Raw genomic sequence first — 15,510 nt, forward strand, 5'->3', positions numbered from 1 at the left:
GGTTATTGAGTGGGGAAAGGATGAACACAGGATGGCACATGAATATGACGGAAAATTACTGTGCTCTATGAAAGGATGATGGAGGTTTCAGAGAAGCCCAGGAAGACAAGGAGGGACTGATGCAAGGGAAGGGAGGTGACCAAGAGAATGTTTCACCCAGTGGCATCATAAAGACAAATGACTTTGAAAGACCAAGTGCCAGGATCCAGCCAACCTGCCTGCCTCCTGTCGCAGGAGATGACTCAGGCTGTGGAAGGAGACATTGGCTGGGAGTTCAGACACTGGGACTTTTTTTGACCAAGCACAGTTATAAAAGTTTTGTTGTTGTTTTTTCCAACGGAGGACAAGTAAGAGGGAGAAAAAATAGATTCTTGTAGACTGAAATAATTTAATTAAAAAAAGAACTATTCTAGAAACAGCAGCAGAAAATTCTGACTCACCGTAAACGTTGTTTCATAAATGTAAGAAAAGTTTTAAAGGTCCCCGTGGACAGCCTGCATCTCAGATTGCTAAATGGGACTCCAAGGTGGCCTTGTCTGTCCCCCTCATTGAGGAAGCTGGAGTCACACAATGAATTAGGGCCATGGAACCCTACCCCCTCATCTGACCCCTGAAGAGCCCAGAGAGGGGAGGGGACCTGCCCCACAGGCACTAAGCCCTGCTGTTCCAGGCTTCCTTGGCGGCATCCTTGGCCTTGCTCACACATCCAATGCGCAGAAGCAGTATTTCTAAAGGCCCTTGTCAAGAACACACCTGGTACCATTTTCCAAACCTCTCAGACGAGCAAGAGGTCCAGTGATAAAATAACAAAGTGGCTTCTGGTGAGGAAAGAAGAGAAAGGAGGCCTGCCATGTCCTGGCCTTTTTGAGCAGGTCTTGGAGGAGGCAGATGTACCCTGGCACATGTACCCCCTTTGTGGGCAGATGCTGCCACAGAACAGGGCACTCATCAAGAGGAGGTAATTAAAGATAGAGAGCAGGACACCTGAGCCCACTGTCAGGACAGAATGGCACTCCCAAGGCAAAAACATTGGATGAACTTTGGTTTCTTCCTCTTCCTTTACGCCCTAGCCAAGTACAATGACTGCCCTTTTAGGACTTTCAGGGCTCCAAAACTGATTCTCACAGCAGCCCTGGGAGGTGGGTACGATTGTGATCCCCATTTTACAGATGGGGAAAATGAGGCCCAGAGGAGGAGGTGACTTTCTCAGGGACACACAGCTAGTAAGGGACTGAATTTGGATTTGAATCCAGGCCTTCCTGACTACAAGCCCAGAGCTGTGACAACACTGGCACTGTGCTGTTGGGTCCATGGGCGTGAGTAGCCCCTGTACAGACAAGGAGAGCAAAGTTCAGAAAGTGTGATCACACAGCTGATCAGGCTTCCAATGGAGCAGTAACTGGCACCAAGATCTGCTGCTGCTGTGAACTGGGTATGCTACCTCTCCCAAGGAGTCCTTGGCTTCCTCTTGGGGCCTGAGGAGGGCACAGGGTGGATGGAGAACCAAAGGCTGCCCCTCCCACCAGAAGCAGCAGGAGGAGTACAGAACTAGTGGGGGGAGATCTTAGGGGGCACATACTTGGAAGGAATTCCCACTCTTCCACCCTTGAACCTTGGCCAGGTGGCCTCCAGTGAGAGGCCCCCTCCTGCAGCAGCCGCTTCCAGGCTGGGACAGCTTCTCTACTCGGAACCCTTTCCTTCCAAGAGCCTAAATCTGCCTCTTTGTAAGACCCCCCTCTCCTGATTTTACCTTTTGGAACTGAGCAGAGCAAGGTCAGCCCCTTCTGATGAGCCCCTTGAGTATGGCTGAATGGATGACTATCCCCCTAAGCAGGGAAATGGAGGGCCCCTTTCTCTGACCAAGAACTCTCCTCACATCACCTCCCTGAGCTCCCTTGGGCAAGTGCTGCAGTCTTTGTGTTACAGAGCAGGAACCAAGGCATAGGACAGTGACACCCTTCCCCCCAGCCCACCAAGGTGTTCAAGTTAATCTCTGAGGCCTCTGCTCTCCATGGGATGTGCTGTGTCTGCAGGGTGGGAGGGTTTATCAGCACCCGAGGGTCCCCATCCCCACCTGCAGGGACATCTCCCTGCACCAGCCTTAGGCTCTCCAGGCAACCCTTACTCTGCCAGCCCCTCGCCAGTCGACCCTCCTTCTGAAGAAGGTGCCACCATCTTTTCCAATCTCTAGCCCCTGGCCCAGCCCTCTGCCCCTCTAGCCCCTATCTCCCCAGGCCAATTCAGGCAGACTCTGATGCTGCTGAGCAAGATCTGCCCATGGCACTGTGTCAGGGCAAAACACGGGGCCTCTGTGACCTGGTGCCAACCCAGCTCTCCGGCTTGGCCAAAGAGGTCTGGCTCCATCACGGCCCCTACCCCGGGCTCTGTCTGTCTGTCTCTCTCCTGTCTATCTGTCACATACACCCTCTCCTTCCTTCTCCCTCTGTCTCTGTCTCTCCCCCCTCCCCCACACTTGCCCTCTCCTTCACCTCAGGGTCATTCTCTCACATCTCCCTCCCTGACCCCTGGTGACCGGTCTGGGGGCCAGCATTGGTTGATTTTACCCTGGAGCGGGAGCTTGCCCAGTCTGGTCATGTGACACCCCCTCCCTGAGTCTCAGTTTCCTTGTCTGTAGAATGGGGGAGTCTCAGCTCTGCCTGGGCCTGCTGGGGGGGCCCTAGGCAGCCTCCCCTGATCCCCTAGAGGCTCGGCCTCAGGACACACTCAGGCCTGGCCCTGTCCTCCCACCCTGGGCCTCAGTTTTCTGATCTATAAAAGGGGAGGGGCCTGGAGCTAGGACGGCCCTCCTCGGAGTCCCGGGGAGGCAGTTGCTCCCTGCATCCTCCCTGGTAGGCACATGACTGGGGGCCGGGCGGGGCCGGGTGGAGCAGGCCAGGGTGGGGGCTGGGGCGGGTCTGGATCCCAGCCTGGGGGGAGGGGAACTGAGAATGTGACCTTGAATGGGCCTCCTGGTGACCTGGGGCAGGCACTGTCTGTCTCAGGCCTCAGTGTTCCTCTCTGAAAAATGGGGTTGAAATGGGGTGGGCGCCATTCCCTGCGCACATACAGTGCTTAACAAGTCCTGGGGCTGCCCTGGCAGGGGCTAGAGGAAGGGGAGGCAGTAAAAGTGGGTGCGGCCCCTCCTTATGCAGGCCCAGGGCCACACAAACAGAGGGGCAGAACCAGGATTCTAACCCAGGGGCTCCTCTTTCCAGAGGCCGCAGACCCCCTCTGGGGACCCCGAGGTGCTGGGATTTGGGGGGACTTGTGGAGGGAGGGGATTCTTAGTCTGCTGCCTCCTCCCCAGCCCTGGCAGCCCCTAGTGCTCCCCTCTCCCAGCAGGCACCCCTGGCCCAGGCAGCCCTGGCACTCCCCTCCCCCAGTGGGCACTCTGGCCCAGCAGTCCTCTAGTAGCCAGGGCTCTGACTGAGTCTCCTCCCACCTCTTCTCAGGTTTCTGGGGTCCCTCCAGAGTTGTAGCACCCCAATACGCCTAGAACCATGAACCCCAACGGCCTGGGCTCAGAGCAGCAGCCTGTGGCTCCCCCTGCCAGGCTTGAGCCAGGCTCCGGAGAATCTAAGCCTCATTCAGCAGGAGGCCCCCTGGCCCCCAGCCCTGGTTTGGAGAGAGGTGGGGGGCCTGCCTCACAGCCCCTGAGGCTCCCAGGTCCTGATAAGGCCTGGCTCAACCACCAGCCCTTCTCTATTCCCCCCTACTCCTCTGGGGATACCTCGAGGTGCCCTCTGGGCACAGGGGAGCTGGCCCGTCCAGAGCAGGGTCCGAGGCAGCCCCTGGGCCCTCTTCAGGAGGCTGGCTGTCCACGGGGCCACTTCTCAGGGTCCCCTATGGCCTCAACCCTGCCTCGACCCAAGAAGAGGAGGCCCAAGCTGCTGCTGGAGGGCAGGAACAGCTCTCTTCAAGAGTCTGGCCACAGCCCCAAGAGGCTCAAGCCCGAGCGCGAGCCGGGAAGCTGCCCCCACCCCAGGCTGCGGCCCCACTACAATGCCTTGGACAAGTGGGAACTGGGGCCCATGGGTGACCACCCACTGAACAGGTGCTCTGCCCAGCTGAGCTGGCCCTCACCAGATGGGACAGCAACAAAAAGAATGCCGGAGCCAAGGAGTGAAGGTAAGGCCACAGCGTCTGTCCCTGGTACTGCCCCCCCGGGCCTCAGTTTACCTATGTGGAAAATGTGGCAGAGAGCCCTGGTACCTGAGAAATGGGAGCCACCAATGATTGTGACCAGCTCCCAAAAGGCATCTGATTAGGCTTGGCTCATGCCCACGTTTGCCCTGGCATTCCTGAGGCAGCAGAAAGAGCCTAGCTCTGGGGTCAGGCACCTGGGTTCCCATCTCGCCTCAGCTGCTTAGCTGCTGTGTTATCTTGGAGCAGTCACTGCCCCAGGCCTCAGATCTGCACAGAGGGAGGGTCGTCAGCCCTAAGGAGAGCAGAGCTTCTGCATCTGGGCCAAACTTCAGGGCTCGAGTCTTGTATCAATGTTAACTTCAGCCAATGTAGTGGGTACCTTGGTGGGCACCAGGGCTTTCTCAGGGTGGTGGTGAAACAGACCCTCACTGCTTGGCACCTTTGTTGGCACCTGATGCTGAGCCCTTCCTCCCAGAGCCAGGTCCATGATGACCACACCCCATCTGCCCAGGGCTGGGCACCCCCCAGGGTCACAACAGTGACCTTCAGGGTAAGTGTGCTCCCACACAGGCAGCCTCTTCTGGGCAGACTCTCACCCCAAGCCATTTCTGCCCTGGGGCACTGAGGGTATGTGACTTGCCCAGGGTCATACAGCCAAGGTGCGGCGGAAATTGCACATTGTGCCACATTCTTCTGAGATAGATGATGCTGTTCATGGTAGAACTGATAATCTTTTCCCCTCGGTGACCTCAGGGCCTTGCACCCCTACTTCTTTCCCAGCCTCTGCACTGCCTGGCTACACTCTCCTCCCTTCGGTACCTGGCCTCCTTGGCTGACCAGTCCAATTTGGCCTTGTCCCCTCTTTCATTGGCCATCTCACCCTGACAGGCCCTGACCTGTGTCTCTCCTTCCCTCCCTCCCCTACCTTCTCTCCCATTCCTGCGCTGAGGAATGGTCACCAAATCCTCAGCTGATGGGTCCCCAGAACGCTTGTTGGATCTGTCTTCCCTCTCCCTCTGTCCATGCTCCCCACCCCTAGGGTGCCTTCTCCCCCTCTTCCTCCAGGCCCATCCCCCATCCCATCTTCCCCAACAGATCCCCCACCATCTCCCTCCCTCACTTATCCCCCACCCCTCCCTGTCCACTGGACCACTTCCTACTAACTATAGGTGTGCCTGGAATGTCCCCACTTGTGCCTCCATCCTTGTGGTCACCACCCTTGGTGGTTAAGCTTGAAAAGACCACCCTCAAGGACCTCTACTTCCCCTCCTCTTGCTGTGTCCTTAGCCCCTAACACTGTGGCTTTGGACTCCATCATCCCATTCACCCTGCCCCCTGAGTAGTGGCCAAGCCCAGTGACCTTTTCTCAAGCCTCATGCTCTTTGACCTCTCTGCAGCCCTGGATGCCATGGGTTGGTCACTCTTCACCGACTCTCTCCTGACTGCTTCTTCTCTGTCTCCTTTCCTGGATCCTCCTTCAGGTCATGAGTGTCCCCCAAGATTCTGTCCTGGACCCCCTCTCCTTTCCCTCTGTGTAATCCCAGGTGTTCCAGGATTGACTCTAGAAGTGCTTCTTAGACCTATTTCTCAAGCCCCAGACCAGTGTTCTTTCCATGACACTGAGGAGTTCCCAGCGTATGGAAGGAGTTTGTCTCTCTCCACATGTGGTTTCCTTTGGGCCCCTCAGCTGCCCCAGGAGGGAGTCACTCGAGGATCTGCAGGCACTGCAGAAACTGAGGCTTAGAGGTGGAAGTCCCTTGCCCAGGTTCACACCTCTCTCCCAACACTGAGCCCAGGGGCAGGTGGGGCTCTGGTTAGGGGCTCTTCACCCTTTTGACGTCTTTGGCCCCCAGGCCTCAGGCACCTCTTCTGAGAATCATGCTGTTAAACTCATCAAATAAAAGACAGAATTACGCAGGAAATCAATTACTTGGAAACCCAGAGACCCAGATATCTAGGAGAACAACAGCCAGCTCCCCAAATATATGGGCACATGCCAGACCAAGTCCCCTCATTTGTTTCCTGGCTTTCCCAGTCCCCCATGTCACCCCGGGGCAGCTGGCCATGGACTCCAGCAACCTAGGAACATCCTTCCATCCATGAGCTCTCAGTTCAGAGGTAGCAGGGCCGTGCTAGGCGCCGCGGGCATCTCATGGCATTTTAGAGATTTCATTCTGGGCAAAGGCGTTTGTTGCATAAAGACTTCAGATGCTGGCACCAGTTTTCTCTTATGCTCAAGCAGATAACGACAGTAATGAAGTGGTAGATTAGATCTAAGTCAGAGGATCCCAAAAGAGAAGTGGCATAGTCTTAGTCTAGAGGGAAAATCACAGATTTAGATTTGAGACCTGGGTTCAAATCTTTCCTTGGATGTGTACTAACTGGGTGACCCCTGCCTATCCTCTTTGGACTTTGGTGACCTCTTCTGCAAAACACACCTAGTCCTAGCTGCAGCTCCTTTCTCAGCCAATCGCCTATTTATTGTGCTAGCTACTGGTGGTAAAAAGATAGAAGGAAAACAGTGGCTGTCCTTCAGGACCTTCCATTCTAAGTAGACGCGGCCTGTATTGGCCTTTCAGGGTTGCTGTGAGGACCAAATGACATCCTGAAGCGCTGTGTGACTATGGTGTTTCTGAGGCAGTGATGCTTTGCCTTCTGCTGGTCGGCCTTGGCTGCCCCAGGAGAGGAGCACATGTCTGAGGGACGCTGGAGTGGGTCCTAGCAAGGGTCTGACCTCCCCCAACCTCCTTTTCAGGTCCTGAGATGAGAGAGTCCCTGTCTGAAGAGCTAAAGTTCTGTGAAGAAAAGGAGACAGATGACTTCACCCCTTCTCCCCTCCCAAAGGCTTTACAGCCATCCTTGGCCAGGAGGGACCTCCCCAGCAGGAGGTGGGTCTGGGGCTCCTGGACAAGACAGGAAGGACAGGCACTCCTCATCGAGTGCAAGTGCCAAGAGCTCTCAAAGACTTCCTTCTGTCAGACAGCTTTGAAGGCCCCAGCTCCCCAGTGGATCCCTTGCTCCCCAAAGGAGAGAGAGTGTAGTAGCAGGGTGGGCTGTGGCCGGGAGGGACCTGGGGACTTCACTCACAAGTCAAGCCTTCAAGATTGCAGGCAGGCTTCAGGTATCTGTAGGGATACCTTTCAGTTCCACTCAAGGGCAGGACCAGGAGCCAAGCAGGGGAAAATCTGTGCTGCTTTGGGAGAACTTCCCAACCATCACAGGTGTCCTCACATAGAAGTGACCACCCTGGGAGGGAGGTGGGGAAGGAGTGGCTCCTCACTGGGGATGTTGTAGTCTCTAGAGGGACGTTCCAGGTATGGAATGAAGCTGGTGCCTCTGAGGGCCCCCAGCTCTGAGGGTCAGTGATCAGGCAGTGCTTGGGGCCAGGTGGACCCACAGGCAGCATTGTGTCCATCCCACTTTTCATTGTTTCAATGTTTCAGAACATTGAAGGGCCAATAGCTGGTTCCATGGGCCTGACTTCCTTCTTGTTCTTTCCTGAGACAGAGGAGAGAGCGGAGAGACCCCTCCTCTCCCACAACCTCATCCTGCTTCCAAAAGTCCTTTTTTAGAATTCACATTAAAATTCACCTAAAGACATCTTCATCATGACTTAATGGGCGCACCCCAGACCGGGGACCATGAGCAGGTGCCCTGAGGTGCCCAGACGTTGGCAACCCAGGAGGGTCAGTGAGTCTGACTTCCTTCCTGCCCTCTTCACTCTCAGCCACTTCTCCTCAAAGCCAGCCTTTCCCTGGACACAACTGCCCAGAGCTGAAGCTTTCCTGCTGGCTCCTAAGGTGAAGGCCTTAGACAGCCTGGGCTCCCCGCTGACCTCAGTTGCTGGCTTGCTCTGCACTGTGGCAAGGACATCGGAAGAGAAATACAATCTTCTCAATTACAGGGACAAACTTCTGAGACAAGGTATGCACTCCCTCTAGGTGTGCTAGTCCCATGCAGACAAAGGGCAGTCAGTCAGTGAGTCAGTCAACAAGCATCTCAGGCTGCCCTGAGTCAGACCACATCTGTGGCAGCAAAGTGTCCAGAGGAGGCAGCCTGGATGGGGAAAGCCCCAAGGTCAGTCTGTACTGTAGCTAACAGGGACAGAGTTGGACACTTTTCTGTCACACAAGAATGGGCATTCATGGCAATGGGTACTCTAAGGGCACTTTTAGGTATCATCTCCCATGAGCCTCATGGCTCTGGAGGAAGTTAGCGAGCACTCTGGCATTTTTAGCTGGGAGCATGCAGAGGACAGAGCGATGGCTCTCGATACTTGGAGCCAGGCAGATCTGAGTTCAAATCTGTCCTGGCTCTGTGACCCTGGGCAAGTCAATTCACTACCGTCTGCCTCAGTTTCCAAGTCTGTAAGATGTAGTAATGCCACCTTATTCCCATGGTTGCTGTGAGGGTGGAGTGAGGTCATCTTTATAAAGCGTTATGCAAATGTAAGCTGTTATTATTAGCCCAATTAAGGGGAAGAAACAGAGGGTCAGAGTGATCTTCCAGCTCATAAGCTTCAGAAGCAAGGTTGGCACCCAAGTCTTCCTGCCTCCAAGTATTGTGACTGGCCCTTGTGTTAATGAAGATTGGGTGTGGTCAGCCCAAAGCAGAGAAGGCTGTCTGGCTCTGTCCAGGGTGGGCTTCTTCTCGTTCTGCTTGACCACTAGGGGCAGGATCAGGAAGAGCCATGGGGGGAAGGTGCAGAGAGGAAGAATTAGACTCTGTGTTGGGAAACCATCCCAATGCAGCGAGGTCTGCCTTGGGAGGTGGGAGGCCCCCCTACTCGCAAGTTGAGGCTGGCCTTTGTCTTATATGCTGTAGAGTTGGTGCAGCACTCTGCCCATAGTAAGCACTTAATAAATGCTTCATCCACCCATCCACCCATCCACCCATCCACCCATCCATCCATCCACACACCCACCCATCCATCCATCCATCCATCCAACCATTCATTCATTCACTCATTGTAGAGAGTATGTTTGTTCATGTTAGGATTGGATCAGGTGGGCTCTGACATGCTGGGCTTGTGTATCCTGAGCCCATACATGGCCTGTGGCATCAAGCTGAAACACAGGAGCATGTCTAAGCTGGAAGACCCTTAGAAGCTCACCCAGTCGATCACCCTCTGCCCCTCTCCTGCTTCTGATGGAGCTGAGCTCCAGAGGGACGGGGCTCCCTGAGATTTGGGGCAGAGCCTGGACAGGAGCCTGGAGGGGAACCTGGGTCTCTGCCCAGCTGCTGTCATTCTCTCTAGACAGGTGGGGCCCACTGGCTGACCGTATGACTTGGCAGCAGAGCCACCCACATGCTTTGTCTTACAGCTCAAGTCAAGAGGACAGATTTGGGTCAAGCAAAGCCCTTGGTGGGGACCTGCCCAGACATGTGTCCAGAAAAGGAGCGGTATATGAGGGAGAGCAGGAAGCAGCTGAGCATCTTTGAGATGCTTCCAGGCTCTGACAAGGTACCTCCTGCTGTGGCCCCGCCTCTAGTCTGTGGCTGGCCTCTCTGGAGTGGGCAGCGGGGTCAGCGGCCCCTTGTTGGGCATCGCACCTGGTCCACGACTCTTGGGTCTTCTATCATCCCCTCAAATTCCATGCAGCCCAAGCAAAACTCCTCTCCTCAAAACCAGATCGTTCCCCTTCCTTTTCTGGGTGAAGTGACTTGCCTAGGGTCATACAGCTAGTAAGTGTCGGAGGCCAGATTTGAACTCTTGAAAATGATGAGTCTTCTTAACTCCAGGGCCTGTTCTCTATGCACTGTGCCACCCAGCTGCCCCCTACATCCCCTTCCTAACTAGGCGTGGAGAGCTAGGAGGGACCTGCTGCAGGCCCCTCATGTTACAGAGGAGGAAACTGAGGGTGAGTGAGCCATCCAGAGTCCCCTGGGACAGGAAATGCTTATAGGTAAAAAAGTCTGAGCTCTTGTGGGACCCTGCATGGGCATCTCAGTCTCTGTTTCTTGGGAGGTGGCCTAATCCATTCATAGCCACAGTTGTGTGTTGATTCACTTGGGAATGTGGAGGGCAGGACAGTAGAGAGACTGACAGTAATACCTCCTGAAGGTGGCCTGATGGATGTGGGTGCATCCCAAGTGTCTCTGTGCTGGAGGTGGGGCCTCTGCCTGTTTCTTCTTGGCCTCCAAGGGTAGAACCATCAGCCATTCTGGGGAAAGGTGCAAGATGGACATTGGGAAACCCTCCCTGACATAAGAGCTGTTCAAGCTTGGAAGGGGCAGCCCCAGGAGGCCCTGGGACCTCCCTTTGCATCATGCTTAGATGTGAACTCATCAAGGGCTGTTGTAGAAACAGGCATGCTTGGCCAGGTGTAGGCTGGGCCAGAGGCTGGGAGGTCCTGTGTGAGTAGCCACAGCACCCAGATCAGCATTTGTCCTCACTCTTAACTCTGGCTCTTCCTCCTTGTGGTCTTCAGGTTGACCACGCAGCAGCCATCAAGGAGTACAGCCGGTCTTCTGCAGACCAAGAGGAGCCCCTGGCCCATGAACTGCGGCCCTTGGAGGTCCTAAGCATGACCATGGACTACTTACTGACCCACGTCATGGATAGTGTGGAAGGGAATTCTCGAGAGTGGTATGATTTTGTCTGGAACAGGACTCGTGGGGTGAGAAAGGTCAGTCTTGGCTTCCTCTCTGGGGATCCTGGCTTCCAGGAGGCCCCACTTCACCTGTTCATTTCTTTTATTTAACTTGTCAGCTTTGTTATCGTATAATTGGGTGAAATAATTTCTTCTGTTAGGAATTCTTCTTTTTAATGTTTTATACTAAGAACTTGGTTTCTCTCTTTTTATCTCATTAGCTAATGCTTTACCTATTTTATTGCTTTTTGAAAAAAGTTGATCATCTTCATTCATTTTTTTCTTTTCAGTTTTGTTAATCTTTTCTTGCTTCTCAGAATTTGTCTTGGCATTTTTAGTTTGCTGTTTTAATTTTTGGTTTTTATTTTTAATTTTAATTTTTACCTTTTAATTGTTTGCTAGATTCATTAACCTGTTGTTTTATTCTTTTGTTGACGAAAGTGGCTAGAGATAAAAATTTCCCTCCCACGTTGCTCCCCAAATTTTGTGGTGCTTTTTATTCTACTTTGCTGTCTGGCTTTATTAGATCTGGGTGGTTTTTGTGTGTGATTTTTGAATACGGTGCTCAGCTCTTTCTCTTCACCTTTGTTTCATGGCAGGCCAGTGACTTAGATTCTGTCTCCTTGGCCTGTTTTTCTGGTCCCTTCCTCCTCATGGAGACCCCCTACATTTTCTTCATTTGTTTCAATCTCTGTTATCGCCTGTTTTTTCATGGGGTCCTTCACCTCTGTGTGATCCTTTCTCATTTTCAGGAAGGCGTAATTTTCCTGCCAACTCTTTTCCCTAGAGTTTTCTCTTCATTTTGAAAGTCCCTGGGATCTCCTGCTTCCTCTCCTCCTGGACCCCTGCAGGCCTCGTGGGCCTGGCCTTTGAGCAAGGCTCTGCCCACGGTCACCGTGAAGTCATTTTCTTTTGCTAGGCTTATGCTCTGGCCATCTCTGAATGAACAAAATCTCTTTATTGTTCGTGTCTTCTGTTCACTCCTATTCCTAACAGCGATTTTTGCCATGGCCATCCTCTGACTGCTTTTGTGTATGTGGGTGGGATGATGGGGTCTTGTTTCGTTTCAGTCTGTGTTGTCCTGGGTCCTGACATTGTCCATCTCCTCCCTAGCGTCTTCCGTGTGTCATGTTTTGGCAGGGGTCAGGTTCACCTACGTCCTACTCAGGTGGGTCCATGGACTGGCCCATTGACTTCTCCATGGCTGCCGCTCTAGTTAGCTCTTGGTGGGAGAGAGCCAGAGCACCTGATCTTTGGGTCTCTGGATCTGTGATGGGCTTGCCCACCCTGGGGAGGCCTGGCTGGGAGACCTCCAAGGGCCATGTTTGCCCACCCTGGGAGCCTCCGTCTAGAGCCTCCCTGCCTTCCTGCCCAGGCCCACAGGTGTTTGGGTCCAGAGTTTCCTTGGCCACTAGGTAAGTGGCCCTCTCCTCTTGCCCTCAAGGACATCACCCAGCAGCATCTCTGTGACCCCCTGACGGTGTCATTGATTGAGAAGTGTGTGCGTTTTCATATCCACTGTGCTCACCAGATGTGCGAGGAGCCTCTGGCCTCCTTTGATGCCAAGATCAACAGCGAGAATGCGCTTAAGTGCTTACAAAGTGTGAAAGAGATGTACCAGGACCTGGCTAACATGGGCACTCACTGTGCCTGTGAGGCCGAACTTAGGAGCTATGACATCCTGCTCAATGTCCACCAAGGATACATCCTGAGGTGAACCTGTGCATCCTTGTTAGAGGGTGGGTGTCAGACCAGAGTTTGGAATCAGTGTGACTGACTCAGCACCCATCTAAAAAGTGCTTATGGTGTGCAAGGTTGGGGGATCCAAAGACCTAAATGGCAAAGGGCCTGCCCTCAGGGAAAGCATATTCCATTGAGACACACAAAGTGCACAGTGCCTAGCTCACAGAAGGATCTGGATAAAGGCTAGAAAAACAAAAGAGAGGATAGATAAACCGAGGACAGCTGACAGAGGGATGTCTGTCGGTGGGGCACCTGTGGTAGGGCCTTCTCATCCCAGAAGATGCCTATCCAAGTCCTTACCTAAACCCTCCACAGAGACCTTCCAAGCCTATCTTCAGATCCTTTAATATGAAAAATATTTTAAAATATTAATTTGGGGAAAGCTGAAATGCTATAATATATATTTATTTATATGTATATGGGGGATCAGGAGAGGGAGCAAGAGAGGGAGAAACAGAGAGAAGGGGGTGGAGAGCAGAGCGGGGGGTGGTAGAGGAGGGTCAGAGAGAAGGGCAGACAGAGGCAGAGAGAGGAAGGGCCCTGGCTTGGCCTTGGCATGGCCCTGGTGTGGCCCAGGTGTGGCCTAATGACAGCTGTCCCTCTCCTGCCTGTCCCCAGAGAGTTGCAGCAGCTCCAGCCCAGTGTCCGGAACGCCCCCAAGATCACGTTCGCTGCCCAGGCTTTGTCTGCCCTCAACAGCAACAACTTTGTGAGATTCTTTAAGCTGGTGCAGGAAGCTGCTTACCTGGAAGCATGCATTCTGCACAGTTACTTCGGTCAGGTGAGACAGGGAGGGGCTGTTGGATGTTGGTCAGGGCCTTGTGGTAAGGCTCAGGACAAGGCTGGACCTGTGACTCCTGCCCCTTGAAAGCAGGAGGGTCCTGCTTCTTGGCCACTGAGACCCTTGGGGAACCTGACTTTAATCTTCTAGCCTGGGTCAACAGGGAGGGTCACACAGTCAGGATGGGTCCGAGGCCTATACTGCTAGATAGAACATGTTCTCCAGACTGTGTTTTAAATAATGAAATGTTTGGGGCCCTCCTTTAACCATTCTGGCCACATGGCTCCCTTGCTCAAGGGACTTCACATTCCTTTGCCAGCTTCCTTGCCTTTGCCCAGGCTGTGCTGCTCTTAGGATCCTGAGCTTCCTACAAATGCTATCCCTAATTAAGTCTCCTCCCTCTCTGGGCTTCAGTTTTTATATCTGTAAAATGATATTATCTAAGGATAAGAAGGCCATAGATTTAGAGCCAGAGGGGCCCTTGGACACCATCAATTCCAATCCCCCTTAGTCCAGATTAGGAGACTGAGGCTCAGAGAGGTTAAGGGATTTGCTCAACATCTCACAGCTAGAAAACATCAGAGGCAGCATTTGAACCCCACTCTTGTGGACTCTGAGTCTGGTGCCTGTCTACAGTGCCTCTCAAAAAGCAGCCCTGCTCAGCTTGTTGCATAGAGGTCAAGGTCACTGGCCAGACAGTCTGAATCTTCTACTGTGACTGCCACAGCCACGTCTGGGTGAGCCGGCTGGTCCCTGGATGTCATTGCCTCAGCCAATGATGGGCCATGAGTGGAGGATCTTGTGGCTGTCCTGCTACGAGATTCCCCTCTGAGACTCCTGCTTAATTTTCAGTTTACATCTTGACATGACTCCCAGTGGCCTGAGGAAGTTTTCCATTAAGTGATCATGTTCAGATCACTGACTTTGGCCTCATTTTCCTCACAGGAGGACAAGGATGGGAGTCACATAGGATGGGCAGACCTGGGTGGACTACAACCTGCTTGTGTGGAGGGAATGTCCACTTTGGGGAGATTGTGGGTCTAGTAGACTATTAGGGACAGGAGTGTATTTTAGAGCATCATCCTCACTAATTGTGATAAGGAGCTTGGATGCACTGGGACCAGATCCCAACAAAGGAGCTGCCTCTCAGGCTGCACCCCAGGGAGGATGGACCTTTAGGTGGATTTGCTCCATGGGCTGGGACCAGGTGGGCAGAATGCCCCAGGGATCTTGGTTTCCAGGCCAACGGGATCGTAGGGGTTGTCTTGTCTGGCCCCTCATTTTATAGGTGAGGAAAACAAGGCCTACCAAGCTTAAATGACTTGCCCATAGTGGTAAGTAACAGGTCCAGGATTTACACCCAGGGCCTCCAACTCTTTCAACTGAACCCTGCATCAGCTTTGCGCAAGACTAGGAAGATAAGCAAGCATGCTGGTTGATAGAAAATCTTAGTGATGCAGCCAACTGAGCTGAACATGGCAGGGAATTGGAAATAAATGTGAAGTAGCCCACTCGGGTCCAAGCAACCAATTGCTCAAGTCTCAGGCAGGCAGAGCCTGGTTAGACAATGGTCTGCACTGGATTCTACAACAGATGCAGTTCAGTCTTGAGCCTCTGCTGACAAAGTGCCAGGGTCTTTTCAGAAGATGGTTATTTGACTCCATCCACTTTGCTTCCAGGTCCGCAAGGATGCTCTCAAGGCTCTCAGTGTTGCTTACACCGTGAGCTCGCAGAGGTCCACGTTCTTTCCCCTCTATGACTTGAAGCGCATGCTCCTGTTCCAGGACTGTACAGAGGCAGCAGACTTCGTGACCTTTTATGGCCTCAGTGTGTCTGATGGGTATGTCAGTGCCTGAGGGGTGGTGAACAAATGAATTGAAAAGGCATTGATTCTATGCTCGCCATATGCATCAAGCACTGGGCATACAGAAGGCATAGCAGTCCTACTCTCATGGAGATCACCCTTTGGCAGGGGAGGCAGTGGATGGAGAGGGGCAGATGGCAGGATGCAATTGTCCCTGGTGTAGACCACACTTCAGATGGTAGGCTGAAGTGTTGGACCAGGGAGGAAGGCCTGCTGGTCGACCATGTCTCCAGAGGGCCTGTAATGGCTGACTCCCAATGTGTCCAAATGCCCATGGAGTCTGGAGGGGCCCTGACATGGGGAGCTCAGGGAAGGGGAGCAGGAGTCTAGAAAAGAGTCACAAGAGTAGGGTTCAAATCCTGACTCTCCTACTCATCACCTCT

General features: G+C 53.4%; 1 protein-coding gene across 3 annotated transcripts in view; it reads left to right on the forward strand.

The window, feature by feature from the left end:
* Positions 1-2,942: 2,942 nt before the first annotated feature.
* Positions 2,943-15,510, forward strand: part of LOC140525399 (germinal-center associated nuclear protein-like) — a 40,520-nt gene continuing 27,952 nt past the window's right edge. For all 3 annotated transcript variants that reach the window (XR_011974029.1, XM_072640780.1, XM_072640781.1), the window contains exons 1-8: positions 2,943-4,128; positions 6,902-7,034; positions 7,874-8,070; positions 9,471-9,610; positions 10,578-10,775; positions 12,184-12,452; positions 13,101-13,263; positions 14,943-15,103. Coding sequence is in view for 2 of the 3 variants with exons in the window: in XM_072640780.1 (XP_072496881.1) it covers positions 3,501-4,128; positions 6,902-7,034; positions 7,874-8,070; positions 9,471-9,610; positions 10,578-10,775; positions 12,184-12,452; positions 13,101-13,263; positions 14,943-15,103 (1,889 nt within the window). In the remaining variant the exon portion in view is untranslated. The remainder of the gene's footprint in view (positions 4,129-6,901; positions 7,035-7,873; positions 8,071-9,470; positions 9,611-10,577; positions 10,776-12,183; positions 12,453-13,100; positions 13,264-14,942; positions 15,104-15,510) is intronic.

This window comes from Notamacropus eugenii, chromosome 2 (assembly GCF_028372415.1).
Source record: "Notamacropus eugenii isolate mMacEug1 chromosome 2, mMacEug1.pri_v2, whole genome shotgun sequence".
NCBI classification, from domain to species: Eukaryota; Metazoa; Chordata; class Mammalia; order Diprotodontia; family Macropodidae; genus Notamacropus; species Notamacropus eugenii.